Source organism: Prionailurus bengalensis, chromosome B3 (genome assembly GCF_016509475.1).
Source record: "Prionailurus bengalensis isolate Pbe53 chromosome B3, Fcat_Pben_1.1_paternal_pri, whole genome shotgun sequence".
Lineage (NCBI taxonomy): Eukaryota > Metazoa > Chordata > Mammalia > Carnivora > Felidae > Prionailurus > Prionailurus bengalensis.
The window spans coordinates 117,745,340-117,766,932 of record NC_057355.1 but is presented as its reverse complement, the minus strand read 5'-3'; the positions used below and the strand labels follow the sequence as shown (position 1 = coordinate 117,766,932).

The window sequence follows — 21,593 nt, the reverse complement described above, 5'->3', positions numbered from 1 at the left end:
GAATCATGAAGATTATGAAGAAGGCATGAAGACTGAACCATGAAGAAACAGAAAATCTGAACAGACCCATTACTAGTAAAGAGATGGTTGGGAGGTTTGTGTCTACTGATTCAACCAAAAGCCCAGGAACAGAGGACTTTACTGGTGAATTCTACCAAACATTCCAAGAAGAATTAATCCTTCTAAAGCTCTTCCAAAAGAAGAAGAAAAAGGAACACTTCCAAACTCATTTTATGAGGCTAGCATTACCCAGATACCACAATTAGACAGGGACACCATAAGAAAAAAAAATCACAGGTCAATGTCTCTGATGAACATGGATGCAAAATTAGCAGACCAAATTCAGTGATAAATTAGAAGGACCATATACTATGATCTAGGGGGATTTGTCTCAGGGATGTTAAGGATGGTTCAACATTCACAAATCAATCAATGTGATACATAACATTGACAAAATGAAGGATAAAAATCGTATAATCATCTCAATGGGTGCAGAAAAGGCATCTGACAAAAATCAACATCCACTTACGATAAAAACTCTCAAAATATGGGTATAGAGGGGATGTACTTTAACATAATAAAGGCCATATATGACAAGTCCATAGCTGACATCACACTCAATGGTGAAAAGCTGAAAGCTTTCCCTTTAAGGTCAGGAACGAGACAAGGATGCACACTCTTACCATTCTGATTCTATAAAGTATTAGAAGTCCTAGCCAGAGCATTAAACAGGAAATAAAAAACATCCAAATATGAAGTAAAATTTACTATTTGCAGATGGCATATTATATTAGAGAACCTGAAAGACTCTGTCAAGAAACTCTTAAGAATTAATAAAGGAATTCAGTAAAGTTGCAAGATACCAAATCAATTCTCAAAATCTGTTGCATTTCTATACACTAATAACATATCAGAAAGAACGATTAAGAAAACAATTGTATCAAAAGGAATAAAATACCCAGGAATAACTTTAACCAAGGAGGTAAAAGACCTGTACACTCTAAGCCATTAGACATCGATGAAAGAAACTGAAGACACAAATAAACAGAAGGTATTCCATGCTCATAATATTGTTAAAATGTCCATACTACCCAAAGCAATCTACAGAGTCAATGTGCAATTCCTATCAAAATTTTAATGGCATTTTTCACAGAAGGAGAACGAGCAATCTCAAAATTGTATGTAATTACAAAAGACTCTGAACAGCCAGAGCAATCTTGGAAAAAACAAAGCCAGAGGCATCACGATCCCGGATTTCAAACTATACTACAAAGCTACAGAAATCAAAAGAGTATGGTATTGGTATAAAAACAGATACATCAATGGAACAGAGAGCCCAGAAATAAACATATGCATACACGGTCAATTAGTTTATGACAAAGGGGCCAAGAATATCCAATAGGGAAAAGATGGTCTTTAATAAATGGTGCTGGGAAAACTGGACAGCCACATGCAAAAGAATGAAACCAGAGCACTATCTTAAACCAACATAAAAAAGTTAACTCATTATGGATTAAAAATTTGATTGTAAGACCTGAAGCCATAAAACTTCCAGAATGTTTTCTTCAGTAAGCTCCCTGACATCAGTTTTGACGATGACTTTTTGGATTTGACACCAAAAGCAAAAATAAACAAGTGGAATACCTGCAAACTAAAAAGCTTCTTCCCAGCAAAGAAAACCATTAACAAAATGAAAAGGCAACCTATGGAATGAGAGAAAATATTTGTAAGTCATATATGATAAGGGGGTAATATCCACAATGTATAAAGAACTCTTACAACTCAAGAGCCAAAAGACAATCTGATTAAAAAATGGGCAGAGAATATGAATAGACATTTTTCCAAAGAAGACCTATCGACGGCCAACAGGGAAATGAAGAGATGCTCAACATCATTAATCATTAGGGAGATGTAAATCACAACCAAAATGAGGTATCACTTCACACCTGTTAGAATGTCTATTATCAAAAAGGGAAGATACAAGTGTTGGCAAGGGTGTAGAGAAAAAGGAATCCTAGTGCACCGTTGGTGGGAATGTAAATTGGTGCTGCCACTATGGAAAACAGTATGGAGGTTTCCTCAAAACAGAGCTACCATATGATCCAACTATCCAACTATTCCTATGATCTGGAAATTCCACTCTGGGTATGCACCTGAAGAAAATGACAACTCTAACTTGAAAAAAATATATTGTACCCCCATGTTCACTGCAGCATTATCTATAATAGCTAAGATGGAAACAGTAGCTATTTCTGTTTCCATACACAGAAATATGTGTACGGAAAGTGTCCAATGATGGATGAATGGTACACACACACACACAACGGACTAATACTCAGCCTTAAAAAATGAAATCTTCCCACATGCAACAACATGGATGGGCCTTGAGGGCATTATGCCGATTGAAATAAATTGGAGAAGGACAAATAAGTCACGGGGTTTCCTGCAATGTACCACATGGTGACTACAGTTAATAACTGCGTATTTGGAAGCTGCTAAGAGACTGATGTTAAAAGGTCCCATCAAAAGAAAAAACAATTTTGCAACTATGCATGGTGACAGATCTTAACTAGACTCACTGTGGTGATCATTTCACAATACAAACATCGAATCATCAGGTTGTACACCTGAAACTAATATAACGTTACATGTTGGTTAAACTTCAGTAAAAACCAAAATGAAACAGATAACACTTAAGGTCTGGTGAGGCTGACCGTCGGTACCTGTGGGCTGGGATTACAGGTGAGAGGCTGAGGGAAGGGTGGCTAGCAGAGAACCTGAGCGTGCAAGCCACACTTGCTCCAGCTACGCCTCTCTGAGCAGATGGAGTGGCCCCTCTTTCTGGGGACTCACCTCCCTCAGCAGGGCTGCTCGGCGGCAGCAGAAAAACCAACTTACCATGCAACGACTTCATTCCCAAGGTGTAAGAAGGCCTCCGCAACGGAAGAGACTTGGGAAGAGAAGGGTACGTGCTACTGAAGAGGACGTCATTGGGCAGGGCTTGGTCCAGAAGTGAAGGCCTTGAGGTGAAAAAGTGCTCCCTCTGCCCGCTGTAAATGCTCTCGTCTGACAGCGTCCGGTGCAAAGCCCGCCTTGAGGTGGGGGTGGTAGGAAAAGGAGACTGAGGAGAGGAGAGCGCATGGAACTGAAAAACAGTGTCGAGACAACAAGAAGTAAATTTCTTGGGTCACACACCCAAGTCTCGGATTGGGGACGGGTGGGCTGACGAAATCACTGCTCTTAGACACCACCTCCCCCTTCAGATCCTAGAGCCTGGCAAGGAAGCCTCCGGCTCCACCATCTCGGTCTACACCCTTCAGAGCCAAGATGGGAGTTCCTGGCCATCCTGTCCTCGAGGCCCAGCACGCGGCCTATGGCCTACTGGTGCTCAGCACATAATTCAGGTGTGAGATTAAGCAGATTCATCAGGACTGTGTCACGGTAAGAACAAGATGATGATCAGACACATGTGAGTTTTATTTGAGTCCCCTGCCATTGACCGAATCTAAGCCCAGCATTTCTCAGGATTATTACGAGGAGTAAATGCAAACACTGGACTGGAGTGTTTATCGGTGGTATTAAGTGACATCATGGTCCCCAGGGGAACGGCCACAGTGCCAGGAGGTTGTCCCCAGAAGCTTAGCAGGTGACGCCATATGCTCTGGGCAACAAGAGCACTGGACCGTCGTGATCTATTAACTCCAGTAGTAGGTGCCTCTTGATGAACATCAATTACTAATACATTCAATGAGTTTTAAACATTTTTTAGGCTGGATTTCTATTTATGAAATTAAAATAGGGAAGCCATCTTAAGTGACAAATATTTATACAGGTATGTGCAAATGGCTGACATTCCACAGAGCTGTTCTCTCTTTTGCCTTTGTCACCAGATTTGATTTTACTTGAGATTCTTCTGCAAAAAGTGAACTTCTGAGAACCCCATTCATTGCGAAACAACAGATATATTAACAATGTTTGAATATCCAGCCTGAGAGCCAACAGAGTATTTGGTCTATCAGCAATAAAGCTACATTTATTCCATGGCTCTCAGGCTAGTGTTCACTTTGGCAGGGAGAACAATGTGGAGGACAGGTGAAGACGTGAGTAGGAGGGCTGAGTCATAGCTGGCAGAAGGCCTCTGTGGGACTTTCCGTGACACTCTGAAGAGGCAGAGGGATGATGGCACAGCCACGTCTGCTTTCAGGACGCTGAGAATAGAGCACACACTCAGGTTCACTCATGGGCTCTGTGCCTAACATGCTTCTGTTCAACAAACCAAGGGTTAATCATGTCAAAGCTGCCCAGGAAATGGTGTGCACAACTGCTGCCTAAATGTGAAAAAATTATTAATCCAACACATTGCAAATGAGCCCCAGGAGTAGCCAACTGTGTAGAAAGCGTGCTCACTTCTAAAAACTCACGAGGAGTTAAATGCAAGGTACATCTAAGCTTGCCTAGAAAACTAGAAAAACTAGAAAACTAAGCTGCTGTGATAAATTCTGAGTCTTTAAGTACAGGGAACTGGGTATGGAAATGGTGATTTCCCTTTCCACCTCAAAGAGAAGAGTGGGTGGGCATCACGAAGGTTAAATGGCTTGCTGATTACAATTTTAAAAACTAAAGCCAGATTCTCTCTTCTGTGTCTGCAAGCTTCTAGGACGATCACATAAGGTTTTGCCAACCACACCAGGCCCCGGGTCTCTCCATTCAAACACTGGTCCCAATTTTTTTTCTTTCTTTTTTTTTTTTTTTTTTTTAGCACTTCTGGGTTCAGCAAAGGGATTTCCTTTTCCAGTGAGTATCCCCACCCTTATGGTTTCACAGGACAGTTTTCCACCAATTTTAGTTTTAGCCCCTTTTGGGGGAAACATTAACATACTTCAAGGCAGTGAACAGCTCCCTTGAAGGGATCCTTTTGAGCAGCATGCTTTATTAAAAGTTACAACATCCTGCACTCAAATGGGAGGCGGGGTAGGTGATGGAAGGAAGCAATCTGTCTCGATGCTTTCCACCCATTAAAAAGTAGTCTTGTCCCAACACACTGGGATGTCCCCTCACCCCATCCCTCTTCAACTCCAGTCTTGTAGGTATGCACACCTATCTGGTTCTGAGAGTGCCCTCTGCCGGCCTCGCACGGTGCTTGCTGGGTGGCACCCAGTGCCCGCCCGCCCGCCCTGGGAAGGAACCACAAGTGAGTCAACGGCTGACTCGGAAGGGATCTGAGAGCCCATAAGACTGCGGGGTTTTCAAAGTGCTCCAACGGACCCTATGGGTTTCTCACAGCGTCACTGCCTGGGGAGAGGAGATGTTCAGGTGGGACCCAGGAGCCCAAGACACCCACCCCTCCCATCAGAGAAACTGTGTTCTCAGTTCTACATATTGGGCTTCCACGTATACTTTTATTCAAATTCCTGAGCTTTAAAATCATCTGGGCACCACCGCTCTACTCTGGGCTGGTTTCAAAGCTGAGGAACAAGGCATCTAGCTCCACGTCAGTCTCCTGTTCTCTCACTCTTTCTAGTCCTCCTGGCTGCAGAGAAATGGGTTACCCACACTTGCAATAAGCAAGCAGTGCTTACTGGTGGCAAAGCAGGCCCACTGATTTGTACTGTGTTCACTTGCGGCTGTATGCAGCCCTCGGGAAAAATATGGTTATCCCAGCTCTGTCCCCCAGTGAGGTTTTTTAGAATGTTAGAGCTCTGCTATTTTCCTTTCCTTGAGCTCCACAGCAGCTGCTGAGGCCGTGCAGCCACCCCTCTCTGTGCCACAGCCTGCCCGGCAGAGTCTGTCCCGTCCTGCAGCAGACATCATATGCCCGGGAGTGACCCTGTCATTTGATATTAACCAGCGCTCCTAAGTAGCACTTGCTGTCCAGGAAAGCTGATGTGGTCCGAGTGGGTTCCAAGGATCACACAGCCCAAAGCTGGCCGCTGCTGGGACCCTGACGAGGTGGCTCGGGGCCTTGAGCCAGGCATGGCCTGGAAAACCTCTCAGGAGCACGCTGGCCTTTCTGACACAGCAAAGCCCTGGGCAGTCAGAGAATCTTGGAAGACACATCGAGCCACTTAGCTAAACTCATCTGAAACCAAACCGAAAAGGAGGACGCCGGAGAGAAAACAGCCTTATTTCCAGCCCTGCTTGCAGCCTTTCCCAGCAACAGAGGAGCACTTTCTCCGCAGAGGGTCTCATGGTGATACAGCCACGGCACAAAGAGAGTGAGCTCCTGTTTCAACTAGGAATGTTAAAATAATTCATTTTGGAAATAAAAGCCAAGAAATGGAAGAAAGGGAAAACAGACATTTGCTTTCAATTATTTCTACTGCATAAGTAAATCAAAAGAATAGAGTTTGCCCCTTTCCAAAAAAAAAAAAAAAAAAAAAATGTTAAGAGAACTGGAGGAAAGATTCCTTTCAGGGCAAGTTTTATTTTCCTCTAACCTCAAAGGAAAAATCTGAAATAATTTTTATTTTGAAACTGGTACTTAAACGTTTTAATATACCTCTTTGGGTTCTGATGGAAAAAGAAGTTTCAAGCACTATCTTTTGCAAGGTTGCTAAGGAAACCATTTGTACCCTGGGTGATGAGTCAGAAGTCTTAAGTGCTGGCTTATAAAACAGAAATTACAGAAATCAAGAATGGCAAGTCTTTAAAATGATTTATGATGTTAATGTTTATGTTAATAAATCTATTTCTCAGCAGAACTCCAGACTGGCCTCTGGAATACGTTTAATTTCTATAAATGTGGATTTTTAAGTTTAGGAGGTAAATCTGACCTATCTTGAGGAAGACACACACACACGGAGGAATGTACGTGTGCTGCACACACACCAGAGTGGAGACAAGGCCACGCCGCTCATCCCGCTGGGCATGGCACCCTGCACTCTGATCCCAGTTCGAGGACAGCAAGTGTTCAGGGAAATATGTAGCTTACATCTTCAATCAGTTGTCAGAGTCCCTAAAGTACACTGTCTAATCACTTTAAACAGACTACCAGTCATTTGACTAAGAACCTGGAGAACAGAACATGTCAAAGCTTGCTGCCCTGACCTTCCTGGAGGTAGACTCCAGTCTCCTGGGGCTACACCACACACCGCAGACAGAAATGCCTTACGCTCAGAGCCAATTACGTTTGGGCCCCAGTCAGCAAACAACCAGCTCCGGGCCCTGGGAGTGTGAGATCGTGCACCTTCAAGAGCCTTGAGTAGGCTTCAGTGGTCCTCTGAGCTGAGGAGAGCAGAACAGAGCTGCCACGTGGGCAGGCAAAGGTCTGGCCACTGACACACAAACATACACCCTGAGCATGTGCTTGGGAAATGATGGGGAAGGAGGCTGGGTTTAGAGAAGGCATTTCTCGACTGTAATTCTGGGAGCGAAGTATAGAGAACGCTCGGTGAAGTAAAGAGAATCTAGAAAGTTATGAAGGTACGTGGTGTAGACCTAGTTTGCTGGGCTGAAGAGGTGGCTTTTGGGGGTGAGGGGGTGAAGAGAGTGAGTGTCCGTCAGGCAGTTTCTCTGAGCGACGGGCCAGTATGTGGCACACAGCCAGTAGGCTTGCCTGGTGGGTCAGGGGAGAGATGAGGCCAAAGTGCAGGCTGCTGTGGGCACACAAGGCAGGACGTGAACCCTGGGCTACTTGTCAGGGGGAGGGACCCTTCGGACAGAAGGCACTAAAGCCTTTACAGAAAACTCTGACAAGAGAGACAAAGGTGCCTCTGCAGAGCTCTCAGAAGCAATGTCATCTGAGCTAATATTTCATCAGGAGCATGGCTGGTGCACTGAAGAAAGCCTGGTGGCGGGAGAGACAGGTTAATCTAAAGGCAGACCGAGGGGTGTGGCAGCGGGGCAGAACACCCAAGCGTGAGCTCATTTTTGGGAAGGGGGTGATGGCGGGAGGTGGGCTCCACAGAAGAGGAGCCAGGAGCCAGCACTTCCAGGAGGATGTCCCTGCGGCGAGCAGCCCCATCCCGCTGGGCCTCTCTTACTGCCATTTACCCCGGGCTCTGTCCCGTACCTTAAAGTTCTTCTGCGATTCGGGAGTTGGGCTTTCCAGGTCGATGAGTTTCTTGAGGTCCTCCTCAATGGTGGACTTGGAGGCCGGCTTGGGGGACGCCCGGAGGTCCCTGGCTGAGGCACGCAGCCTGGTGTGGGCTATCTCGTTGCCGTCGCTCTGGTGACGCCTGGAAAGAAAGGGAAGAGAGGGTAGCAGCCCAGCTGACAAGGTTGAGGGAAGCGGGCGATGGGCCCAGAGGCTGTAAGTCAGTGGGGAAGTACAGGAGAGAAAAGGTGAATCTGCTGGGGTACCTGTTTGTGAAAGACACCACCAATCTCAATGCAAAAGAAAAAATTCTGATGACTAAATCACTCTTCTACGGGAAACTGTTAGCTCCACTAAGCCCAAATTAGCAAGACTTATTAACAAAAGACCACAGGCTATGAATCTCAAGTGTAAGTTTTGTACAAATACAAACAACATAATTGAATGAATCACGTAGGGTTTTGTTTTTCTTTTTTTTTTCTTGCTGTACTACTTTGTCAAAAAGTTCTTTATATTCAGGGGTAGTCCCTTTCTAATACTCCCTCCAGTGGCTCCCGGCCCAGTTAAAGATGACATGAGAAGGCTGTGATTAATATAATCAAAGGGATAGTGTCATCTTAGTGCCAAAGGGTCATTTATCCCAAAGTCTGTTCTTCAGACATACTCTCTTCCTACAAGATCGAAGATTCTCAAATCAGTGTTTTGCCACACATTTTATTTAAGGAATGAAGCAGAGAAATAACAAGACAGGTTTTACTCAGGAGGAAAGAAAAAATCTCCCTACCAAACACCAATGCCTTCCCAGACCCCAGGTGGCTTCCTCTCTTGCAGGAAATTGCCCCAACCTTTTCTGTTCTTGGTCATGTTGAAAGCGAACCACTCAGGAAGAGAAGCAAAAGAGTTCTTACTTTCTTGTGTCCATGAATCCCACGGAGTTTATGGTTCCTTCGGGTTTCTTCCAACCAATCAGGTACTTGCTGGTCGCGCCCTGGCGAGGGTAGAAAGTCCTAGGACCAGACGAGGAGGAGGAGGAGGAGGAGGAAGGTAGGAGCTGTGAGGTGGCAGGATGGAGCTCTTCTTTAGGGGAGCTTCTGGCACTGGTGAAGACAACGGGGCTGGGAGAGTGTCGGGAGCCCATGGTGCTGAGGAGAAGCAGGACAGAGACAAAACGACCCCGGTGTGCATGCGTGCATCCCGGGGTCAGCACAGCGGCCGTCGAAGTGTCGTCCAGGACAGGAGTGATGGCCAGGTTAAAGAACAATGAGTATTTCATAAAACAGTAATGGGGATGGGCTGGCTAGCCAAAACAGTCTTGTTTTCTCGCTATAATTTAAATGTCTGCTGTGAAAATGAAACACGGTCACCGGGGCTGAGTCTGCACTTTGAGGTTAGAAAGCTTAAATAGTTAAGACGGTCAGGGATGCTCTGAAACATGCTAACACACTGAGGTTTGCTACGGTGAAGCCTGGAAGAGGCAAGTAACAGGCGAACTGGCAATAACAGGTGGAGCAGTCTCGGTGGCTGTCTGCCTTGCCTTCCTCAGAACCAGGGCTCCTGGTGATGCTCCCCAGGTCCAGGCTGAGGAAGGGACACGACACTGGATCAGGCATACAGTTCTCCACACATCCACATCCACGGCCAAAGGGGCACACTGAGGTCTCCTTCCCCATGGCATCTGGCATTAAGACTGATTCTCTAGAAAGCTGTTCAATGGAATGGAAACGGATCACTATCCTACACCATATGCAAAAATCAACTCAAAGTGGATTAAAGACTTGAACATTAAGATCTGAAACCATAAAACTCCTAGAGGAAACCACACGGGATAAGCTCCTTGACATCGACCTTGGCAATGATGTTTATGGATTTGACACCAAAAGCAAAGGCAATAAAAGCAAAAATAAACAAGTGGAAGTATTCGAATTAAAAAGCTATACACAGCAAAGGAAACCATCAATAAAATGAATGCAAGTCATATTTCTGGTAAGGACACAATATCCAGAATACATAAAGAACTCCTGTAACTCAATAGAAAAAAAAATGTGATTAAAAATGGGCATAGAGGGGTGCCTGGGTGGCTCAGTCGGTTGAGTGTCTGGCTTCGGCTCAGGTCATGACCTCACACTCCGTGAGTTCAAGCCCCGCGTTGGGCTCTGTGCTGACAGCTCAGAGCCTGGAGGCTGCTTCAGATTCTGTGTCTCTCCCTCTCTCTGCTCCTCCCCTGCTCGTGCTCTGTCTCTCTCTCTCAAAAATAAACATTTTTTAAAAAATGGGCATAGAATCTGAATAAACATTTTTCCAAAGAAGATATATGGATGGCTAACAAGTATGTGAAAAGCCGCTCGACCTCACTAATTATCTAGGAAATGCAAATCTAAACCACAATGAAATATCACCTCACACCTGTCAGAATGACCATTACCAAAAAGACAAGAAATAACAGGTGTTGAAAAGGATGTGGAGCACAGGGAGCCCTTGTGCACTGGCTCTTACTACAATGAAAGTTGTCACTGAAGGTTTAGTGACCAGGATGGGGTCTGAAAGCATTTGCCAATAGCACTTTGTTGGTTAAAACCCAATGGTCCTGAACTGAATGAAGTATGGACTTCTCATAATGATGCATCAATACTGACTCCTTAGCTACAACAAATGTACCACAGGAACAGGAACGTCAGAGGACAACAATGGGGGAAACTGGTGAGGGGACATGGGAACTCTCTGTACGGCTTTGTAACTTTTCTGCAAGTCAAAAACTATTCTAAAATAAAAACGTTTCTTACTTAAAAACTAAGCAAGTGAACAAAACCAAAAGCCCCAAATCTTAGCGGTGCTGAGACAGGAGATACTACACGCAGATGAAAGCGATCTTGAACCCCCACCTGCAACCTTACCTAAACATCAATTCCAGCTGGCTTGTGTATTGAAACACAGATCCAATGATTCTGGACTATACCACGAAGAACACCTTTATGATAGAGGCAGAAGTCTCTTTAAAGGATCATAAAGGAAAAGACTGAACTCCATTGAAAGTAAGAACGTCTATTCATCAAAAGACACAGAAAAAGAAGATGTATAAAATACAGATCCAACAATGGGCTCCTCTCCAGAATACAGAACTCCTAAAAATCAATAGGAGAGACCACCCTACAGACAAAATGGGCAAAGATCTGAAAAAGGGATTTCACAAAAGAGGGTATCTAAAAGACCAGTACATGTTGGTGCTCAACATCATCAGTTAAGAGGAAAATGCAAATGGAAGTCAAAAGGGGAACCAGTACACCCCCACCGGAATGGCTAAAATTAAAAGACTTCTGACATCAAGTGCTAGAAAGGATGTGAAGTGACTGCAACGAGCACACGATGCGAGCGTTACTTGCCACAATCTGGTCGTGTGACAAACTGGTTCGGTCTCTGCGAGAGTTGCACGTGTATCATATAACACAGCAACCCCACTCCTAGGTATATACTCACAAGAAATGCACACGTATGTGTACCAAAGGACACGTACACGAATCTGTAACATCCATAAGTTGGAAACATTCCAAATGTGCAATAGTGGGATGGCTGCATGAGTTGTGGTAGGTTCCCACGACGTAAATATAACACAGCAATGCTACCTGCAACACATGGGTGAATCTCACCAACATAATGTTGACTTAAAGACACAGAATAAAACATATGGTAGGATTCCATTTATATAAACCCCAGAATAGGCAAAATGCGTGTGTGATTTTAGGATTCAAGACTGTGTTTACCTTCGGGAAGAGATGGGAATGACCAGGGAAAGCAAGTGAGAAGAGTGGGGGGAGGGGGGAGTTTGGATGTTGGCTAAGTTCCAGTTCTTGCTTTGGGTGGTGATCCCATGGGCATGTTCACTCTGTGAAAATGCAAGCGGATGAACACATATGACCTGTGCCTCCTTTGGGATAAATGTTCTACTTCAATGAGAACACACCCACAAAAATACGTAAGTCAATGACCTGAAAGTACAAGCCCTACATTCCATGAAGCTTGGCCACAAGCAGGACACAGAGGGGGTGGGAGTGGGGACAGAGCTGACCCAGCAGGTTTCCCACACTAACTGGGCCTTGTTAACACTGCAGATCAAACTTAACCGTCTCTTTTATTTTTGTAACTGAGGAGGAGGTATCAGGCTCAAACTTCAGAAGGAAATGGCCAGCCATATTCTGATTACTCTAACAAGTTTTCTTTTTCCCTGAGATTTTTGTAGCTAGAGAGGAAGGGAAAGAAAGAAAGGAAACAAATGAACAAACAAACAAAAAAACCCTTACAAGACCTCAAAGGGCAACATAAATTTCAAAACAATGCAATCTCACCCAGTTTTTACCTTGAATACAAAATTCCTCTATGAGTGCCATATCTAAACCAATGAGAACAAAATAACAGTAGGTGTCTCTGTTTTGGAAAACAGACTAAAAGTGGGTAGGTGAAGTGGGAAGGACATAAAGACAGAGGCAAATGAGCTCAGACACGGTAGCACAAGAGACTCAGGTTAACAGCAACACCCGGGAGCAGAGGCAGTGTCAACAGAAGTTTCTGAAATAGTAAAAGTGCAGCGTTTGGAGTCATTTGCCACAAGATGACAGGCTTGTGGTTATGTATTGCTCACTTAGGGACAACAGCTTATCTCTGGTTTGCAGACTTTCCCCACCTGAGTATATCCACCTCCTATGCACTTGTAACACAGATGTGAGGGTGTCTCAAGCCTCATCCGTGGTTATGATCTGAAGCAGATGCCCACAGAGTGAAAAATAAGTCAAAGTCTAACGTGCACACCTCTCATTGTGAATAATCATGTGCTTGCTTTGCCTTGATCAGCATCTACCAGCGAGTGCAAGTGTTTTTTAAATACTAGATCTGGTGCTCGCATTCTACGCATGTTAAAATGCATACTGCAGGGCCCCACCCCAGAGATTCTGAGTTGGGGGTGGGGAGGGAGCACATGGGTATATGTACTTGTGACTCATTCCCAGCTGATGCTGTGGCCCTTTAACTCCTAACTTGAGAACTACGGTACCATCGGTGCATTTGGATCGCCCATATTTTCCCTTTCTCAGCAGCAAGTATCTTGATGTGATAGTATGGGAATGCAAAACCCTGGGGCTTGCAAAGAGACCAAATGTGTGGTCAGAACAGAAATAATTAGCCATGAGAATGAAGAGTAAATTGTATAGTCCATTAATTTACAAATCATTCCTCCATGTTTTACAAAATAGCTATGCCCGTTTCCACCATAAGATCCAGACTGCATGAAAAGGAAGTTATGGAAAAGGCCTGGAAACGCCAAAGAGAGAGCAATATATACAGCATATACCAGTTCTTTGGAGCTCTTTGCTTCCTGTGTGAATTTCATTAGTTCTGTTTCCCTGGGAGGCATTCAGTAAGTTTTTTTAACTAGATTATAAACTCTGTGAAGGCAGGGATTTTTCTTTGTGTGTCTAACAATGACGGAATACACTAGACACCCAGTAAAATACCTCCATACGGTATTTAGCATGTACGGAGCGCACCATCTGTCTTAACTTCTTTACCTTACTGACACAGTCTGTCTCCCCCACTTAAATCTACGCCCCATAAGGGCTGAAATTTCTGTTTCACTGCTATATTCTCCATGCCTAATGGTCCCTGGCCATTGTAGACATTCAATATTTGATGAAAGAAACTGTCAAATAAACTAGCCATTCATTTTAATGTAAGAATTACGTATGAAGGCTGTATTTTATTCATATTGTATTTAAAATTGGACATTGCTTTATTTTTATTGCAAGAAATAATTAAATCTACAGAGTATGCTTCTGTTTACAAGTGTATTCTTAAAAAGATAATTGCTTAAGACCACGGACCTAGATATTCGTTTTATCTGTGAACATGATGGCTGGCACTAGATCCCAGGTGTGAAATAGCAGCACACTTTTATTCATGGATGGTTATAATCAAGACAGCCCTATTAACAATTGATTAGATTTGGGAACAAAGGTAAAAGCAAAAAAAAATAATTCACTGGTAGTTCTTCCTTCTTTAAAGTATACAACTCACAGCATGAAGCAAGGTGAGCACTTTGGTACACTTGGCCTCTAACTTCAAGTAGGCACACGAAGATCACCTGGGGGCTTTCCAAACACACATTCTTGGGCCCTATTCCCAGAGATTCTAATTTGATAGAGCTGAGGAGGTGCCTAGGCGAATGTATTTTTGCAGACTCTCCCCTAAGTGTGCACACTGCTGGAGAACCACTACTTGAATCAGCTGAATTATTCTATTGTTATGACTTCATTGAAATCCAACTTCATATTGTCAAGATCAAGAAGGTGAAGCCATTGGAGCAGGGTTTCTCCAGCTGTGGACTATGCCCATCTGCAGGTATTGATATAAATGAAGATTCCTTGGCTTCTGTCAGATCTTTGGGAGCTCCAGAAATCTGTATTTTAACAAACTCCCCCAAAGGATTCCCATGTCCCTAGAGTTTCAGAACTACTGTGTTAGCGTCTCACCTCCTCTTGCTCTAAAATAGGTGGTCTCCTCCTTCCTCTGCAGCCCAGTCCCCAGGCCCTGCTGTTGGTGGGGCTCCTCGAAGCTGACCAATCCTGTGGGCCTCAAACCACCTGGAGGGAAACGCACCCACACACTTCCCCTGAAAATCTCTGAGGTGGCTTTAGTTACAAAACAACTTCTTAATGTTTAGAAAAGACTCAGCTCAGAGAAGCTATTCATTCTCTCTTAATTGTGTATTTAAGTTACAGCAAGAGGAATTTCAGATACACAGACACAGGATAAAGTTTTGAAGAGGGACAGGATGTGATAAACACTGAACTTGCTCAGAAAGGTCATGGGCTCTGTCTTCTTGGGCTTACCTTACTCCTGTCCCCCTCTGGAAGCGGTCGGACAAGTTCTCATCCTGGTAGGATGGTTTGAATAGGACAAGGAATGGACTCTGCTCTTTCAGAATTCTTTTTGGTCTTACGATTTAATGGCATTTGCAGAATCTGGCCTTTCCCTATCAATGCGATGAATGAATCAGTTGCATCGTAGAACAAAGTAATGATAAACTTTGTGTCAGTGAGTGCTGCCCCAAGCAATCTGCCATCGGCACTTGACAGAAGTCTCATTTTCCCAATGTACACTTGACATTTCAGCCACAGTGGCTCTGTTTCTCAGTCTTTGAGATTAGCTGAACACCACTGCACTCTGGATAAAATAATCCCCCACTCGGTAAACCTGAAGAAATGGGGCACAGTAGCTTAGCACAGATCACCTGGAGTTCTGCTATAAAAGCAAAATGCGATGTACTCCTGAATGTCCACTCTGTGTCGGACCACAGAGCGGAAAATTATCGATGAAAATGATCCACAAACCTCAGGCAAGCACAGCCAACCACATGCTGAAGAGAAGCTCTGGGTTTGTCATCTGAGAGGCTGCACTTTCACATTCTGAAGAACTGGCTCGTGAATCTTAGAAAAAGAACATCCTCACCTTAAGAAAAAAGTGTAGATGAGAGGAACTGAATTGTTGGCAATTACAAAAAATTCCAGGCAGAAGGTATTTAAGAGAGAACTGTTACAGATAAAGATGGCAGAATAATTTCTGAACAAAGAAGGCGTATTTTCCACATACACAGGACGCAGAGGACCAAGGTGAGACACAGTGGCTCTAACACACACGCAGCGGTACACGATCATCGACAGTCCAGCGTGCTACGTTGACGGTGATGTAAAGTTAACGTAAGAAGCCCTTCTTTACCTCTACTCTCGGGAAACGTACAGCATTTCTGGTATGAATAGTCAACTTGTTAAGTCAACCAGAAAAAATACATTCATGAAACTGAACTGTACTGATGACCGTGGGCAGGCCTTTGTCCTGGACTTTAACTGGCCCTTCTAGTGAACGTCACACACTGACCAACTCACACTCAGACATCGATTATTTGCATACAAGCTATTAAAAAGTCCTCCCTGGTTATGTTCTGCAGATGAAAATCTTTCAGAGAAGTGACTTCGCTACAAGTTCCTGCTGTACTGGGCCTTATACACATACCTGTACATAGGAGCACACAGCTCTGTGCAAACAGTGACACTTCCATACAATGAGCTTTGACACGCAGTATTCGTCGGGAATCGAGGATTTATGTTATTTTTGAATCGGGTTATTAGTGGGGGCCTTGAGTGTTCAGGCAAAAAGTGAGATCTTTAAGGAACAAGTTACTCATATCTGATCACCAAGCTGTACCGAGCACCTTCCTGGTACGCTCCTGGCGGCACACAACACGCGAAGGTGTTTGGGAAGAACACATTGGGTGAGAAATCCTCCAGGACCAGATGGCAGGAAAAAGGAAGTCATCACACGAGTGTACTGATCGGCTGCAGAGCTCTGAGGGGGCCTAAGGAATCAAGAGGAAGCGGCAGAACGGCTGGCGAATGGGGGTGGCCACAGAGCCTGGATACTCGATCAGGTCAGGACAGGACGTCAGGAAAGAAATGTGGATTTGCAACTACGAGGTTTCCAGCTTTATAACGTGTGCTCTTTCTTTTTCTTAAGTTTATTTATTGAGAGAGAGACAGAGACAGAGAAAGTGAGCACAGCACACACGAGCCGGGGAGGGGCAGACAGAGCGTAGAGAGAGAGTCCCGAGCAGGCTCTGCGCTGTCAGTGCAGAGCCCCAAGGGGGGCTCCACCTCCTGAGCCATGGTATCATGACTGGAGCTGAGATCAAGAGTTGGACACTCAACTGACTGAGCCACCCAGGCGCCCCATAATGTGTGCTGTTAAATCTAGTTCTCACATCAGCATTACCACCGGTTACACAGCGCTAACTAAAGAGGTCTTTGGTCATCAGAGAAACCAGCACTGCCTACTGCGCAGGCCAGAACTCTAAGAAAAAAACGAACTCAGCTGGTAAGAGTGTTTTAAAACTGAAACTATCTTCACCTCTCCTGTGCTTACCACAAACCATTTTTTGAGTGGTTTAAGAGCTGAAAGTCAAATAGCCATTGCGGGGGGAAACCTCTCTCTAAATTTCCAAACTTCATAGAAAATACATAGATACTCTAGGAAGCAGCACTTCAGAGCAATTAATAGACTTTTCGAATGTAGAAAGTTATCAGTGTATATGATTTCTCTTAATGACATGCAAATATAACAACCCGGTGTAATTACCAACTTACATTAATGCAGTTCTCATGGGGTGCCACAAAAACCCTGCACAATCATCAACAGGGAGACTGGAGGACAGAGGGGGTAGGAACACAGCCCAGCCAGAAATACGCAGAGGAACTTAATCACTGTAATTTAGATTTTGTCACCAAGTCCCAGGTACAAGCTCTTTTATGCACTGTCAAGAGATCTCCACATTAATTGCTATTCCTGTCTTCTGAGGACACAAACACTCTAATTTGCAGTGATTTTGGTTTCTTTAGCTTTGTGCATTTGGTGGCTAAGTCCCCCTTTCCTCCAGAGAAGGAAGTCTGCTAAAGCTCTGATTATCCAGCCTGCTCTGCCAAGACCAACAGACAAGTCACAAAGCATCCTGCTTACCAGAGTCTAGAAATGAATGTGACTCAACCGATCAGCGGGTGGGAAGCCCTGTGCCCTCCCTGAAAGGCCACATTCTTCTCTTCTCTTCTCTGATAAGTTTGACTTTCAACAGAAAAGTTATTTCCAAATGATGATTTAAATGATTTCTGCATGGTCAGTTTGAAGCAGAAAACAGATAATGCTTTGGAGCCTTTGGGCAGCCCCAGTCAGCACAATCAGATAATGCAAGCTCAGGTGCCTACTTTTTTGGGGGAAGGGGGGAAGGGGGGAAGGGGGGAAGGGGGGAAGGGGGAGGGGAGAGAGAGAGAGAGAGAGAAAGACAGAGAGAGAGAGTGTGTGTGTGTCTGTCTGTAGATCCCCTGAGATTTATCAGAGGGCACAGCTGACGTCTTGCCCAGCGCTTTTCAACCTTACTACATGGTGATGCTATTCTAGGCAAGACCTCTATAATCTTTCTTCTGCCAACAAATTAGACCAGAGAGCCATATCCCCAAATGGAATTATCATTTTTAAAAAGATATCCTCCTTTTGGGGTACCTGGGTGGCTCAGTCAGTTAAGTGTCTGACTTTCGGTTTCAGCTCAGGTCATGGTCTCACGGTTCATGGGTTTGAGTCTCATGTCAGGCTGGGTGGGTGCTGACAGCGAGCAGCCTGCTTGGGATTCTCTCTCTCTCTCCCTCTGTCCTTCTCCCCCACTCTCTTTCTCTCTCAAAATAAATAAACTTTAAAACATTGTTAAAAAGAAAAGATATCCTCTCTTCGAAATAAAGAACAGAACACCAAAAAGGCAGAAGTCAAGCTAAACCTAGGAATGACACAGAAACTATCTGGAACTGAAAAACAGTCAGAGTCTGTGCACGGGAGCAGCCGATGAGACGGTGGGGCATGCCCAAAACAGTGAGTGACTGTTGTAATTATTTGTCATGTGATTCTAGGTCCACATTACATTATTATGGTATTTGACATCCAGCTTTCTGTTCTACTTTCCCAAATACTTCCTTAACGCATCTGAATCAAACACTCTATTTTTTGAATCGTGGAAAGGTGCTCGAGTGCCTGGTACTAAGAATATCAAGACTGCTTCCCAACTCCCTTTCTGTTTGGGGTCAAGTAGTTTCCAGGCCTGCAGTGTGGTAAACAGAATAAAAACCTGTGCAATGCTTCACACCATAGGGCCAAACGGACATTTTCAGATGCAAAGGTCAGGAATCTGATCACTAACAATATAGACACAATGAGAGAACTGAAATTTAACTGGTCGAGTTAAACAAATCCAAATTAAATCCAGGACATCCTCTGTCATAAAGATTATCCGGGGTTTACTGGCAGATTATGTACCTAGATTCCCATTTGAACAGTAAAACTAAATCTAGCTTCTTCGCTGTTTTTCTTCAGGGCATAATAATAAAAGGAGGCCCAGAAGGCAGCAAGGTCAGGTGCTGTCGTGCAAACCGATCAATGACAGCCAAGGATGAGAGGCAAAAGGAGAAACCACCACAGAGATCAACCGGCCCAAAAAGACAGTGTTGGAATATTTCCTCCTTCAAAGGGAGAATCTTGTCATATTTTGGATTTGGGGCTCAAATCCAAAAGAGGAGATGAAAAATGGTATTTATTTTGCCTATCAGAGAGATCTCTAAGGATACAGGAGAATGTGTGCTTTCCTGCTCCAAATACATGGGATGTCTAATTTTAGCTACATTTTTCTACTGGACTCCCCTCCCCCAACCCTCAACATATCACTGGCAGGAGGCAATTCCTGGAAAAGGATTCCCCTGCAAACACTGGCTAAGTCATGTTCTCTGACAGGCAGTGTGAAGGATGGGCTGGGCATCATAAATAACACCAGGTTCATCTTAGAAAAGACCCCTTTCTTCTAAAAATATGCTCAAGATTTTCTTCCAGTGTTCAAAAGACTGACTGATAGACGTTCTCTATCACTCCCTGAAAGCCTGAATTATGAAATTCTTCTCTAATTCTGGTACACAGGATAATTTTTATAAGATCAAATACAACTTTACAAAGAGTAAATCCGTATACTTTTCTCAGTTAAAAATAATGCATTAGGGTTGTAGGAATAAAATATTTTGGTGGCAAATAAAAGGCATACGTAAAAATAGCGGTCACTGCACGGAAAACCCCTCCTTTATACTCTACTGAGTGAAGCAAAGTGAGATGAGGCTGGAAACTCGATTCGGGAGTGGGCTGAGAAGGCCAGAGGCAGTAGGGGAGGGCAGTTACCTTGTGTGGGAAGCAGCGTCATTTATACTGAAAGTGCTGTTCTCCCTTGTCAGAGGGTTTGAGCCCGCTGGGCTCTTGCCGTGGATGTCCAGGCTCAGGGAGGACTCTGTTTTCCGGTCCATGCCGAGGCCGTCTGTCTCTAAAGTCCGATCTGCCATGGAGATCACTTCACTGGAACTATGCCACAGGGGCGCCACTTTCTCTTTGCTGGGCCCTGAGCGAGGGGACGACGTGGCAGCCCCCAGGGAGGCCGTGCTGCCGTGGCTGGGACCATAGGAGGTGGTGTCGATGCCACTGTCGGCGGAGGTGCCTTGCAGGTAGTTGTAGCTGTTGAGCTCAGACTCCGTGCGGTCCCCGTCGTACCACTTCTCGTCGCTGTGGGCACTTGACGCGTTGCTGGAGAGGGTATTGCTGCTGGAGTGGCTTGAGTAGTGGCTGTCAGACTGCAAGGGAAGTAAGACTGCCTTAGGCATAGGCTCTGCTTCTTGAACACTGGGAAGAAACAACGGGAGAATGGCCCTGTGGCATGTTTCTGGTTATGGGGTTCTCACGGCACAAAAATTCCAGTGATAACAAGCCAAATACAGGAGGGGCCTGGAAGAACCTATTCAGAGCGTTCATGGCAAAGAGTGCTGGAAACAGGCCACGTTTAGATTTAGAACCCATTTTTCAATTCGCTTAGGCTAAATACTATCAATAATATGGAGATCATTTTAATCAGAAGGTATGCTGGATTCCAAAAGTCCTACCAATCAGAGTAAATGTAAGGCAAAATATGAGGCTTATTTGTAAAGAGGTCTCCTTTTCCTTCCCCCCACTGGCGTCTGTGTAGGAGCCAGCTTTCTAAGGAGTGCTTGGAGATACGATTTATGCTACGTCAATTCAAGGGGTGAGCGGGGTGCGTGGTAGGGAAAGGAAATGATGGCGCTTGGACAAGTGGATATCTGCATGCAAAAAACAAAGTATGAAGATGGGTCCTTATTGCACAGAAAAATAAACTCAAAAGATCAAAGGCTTAAGTGTATGAGCTAAAACTGTAAGACTCTTAGAAGAAAACACAAGTATACATCTTCATGACCTGTTTATGCGATGGTTTCTTGGTTATGAATGATACCAAAACCACGAAAGATTTTTAAAAAATTAATTGGATCTCACGAAAACTAAAAACTTTTGTGCTTCAAGAAACCCAATTAAAAGACGGGCAAAGGATCTGAATAGACATTTCTCCAAAGAAGATATCAAATGGCCAACAAACACAGAAAAAGATACTCAATAACATGGTGCCTGGGTGGCTGAGTTGGTTAAGCGTCCGACCTCGGCTCAGATCATGATCTTGCGGTTTGTGAGTTCTAGTCCCGCGTCAGGCTCTGTACTGAAAGCTCAGAGCCCGGAGTCTGCTTTAGATTCTGTGTCTCCTTCTCTCTCTGTCCCTCCCCTGCTCACACTCTGTCTCTCTCAAAAATAAACGAACATTAAATAAATTAAAAAAAAAAAAAAAGATGCTCAACATCATTAGTTCCTGGAGAAATGCAAATCAACACCACAATGAGATAACACTTCACATACTAGATGTTCTAACCAAAAAGGCAGACAGCAGTGAGGGCTGGCACGGTTGGTGGGAATGTAAAATGGGGCAGCTGCTGTGGGAAAACAATCACAGCTCCATTCTTAGTATCTACTCGAGAGATGAAAACACATCACAAAAAACCTTCTAAATGAGTATTTACAGAGCATTATTCATAATAGCCAAAATATAGAAGCAACCCAC

The 21,593-nt window shown here is 44.4% G+C and overlaps 1 protein-coding gene across 16 annotated transcripts in view; it reads right to left on the bottom strand.

Annotated features, from left to right (window-relative positions):
* Window positions 1-21,593, bottom strand: part of SIPA1L1 (signal induced proliferation associated 1 like 1) — a 368,796-nt gene that overhangs the window by 15,435 nt on the left and 331,768 nt on the right. For all 16 annotated transcript variants that reach the window (XM_043556489.1, XM_043556499.1, XM_043556493.1 and 13 more), the window contains 4 exons: window positions 19,826-20,268; window positions 8,944-9,177; window positions 8,012-8,177; window positions 2,899-3,145 (listed from right to left, as the gene is read on the bottom strand). In XM_043556489.1, the coding sequence (XP_043412424.1) occupies window positions 2,899-3,145; window positions 8,012-8,177; window positions 8,944-9,177; window positions 19,826-20,268 (1,090 nt within the window). The remainder of the gene's footprint in view (window positions 1-2,898; window positions 3,146-8,011; window positions 8,178-8,943; window positions 9,178-19,825; window positions 20,269-21,593) is intronic.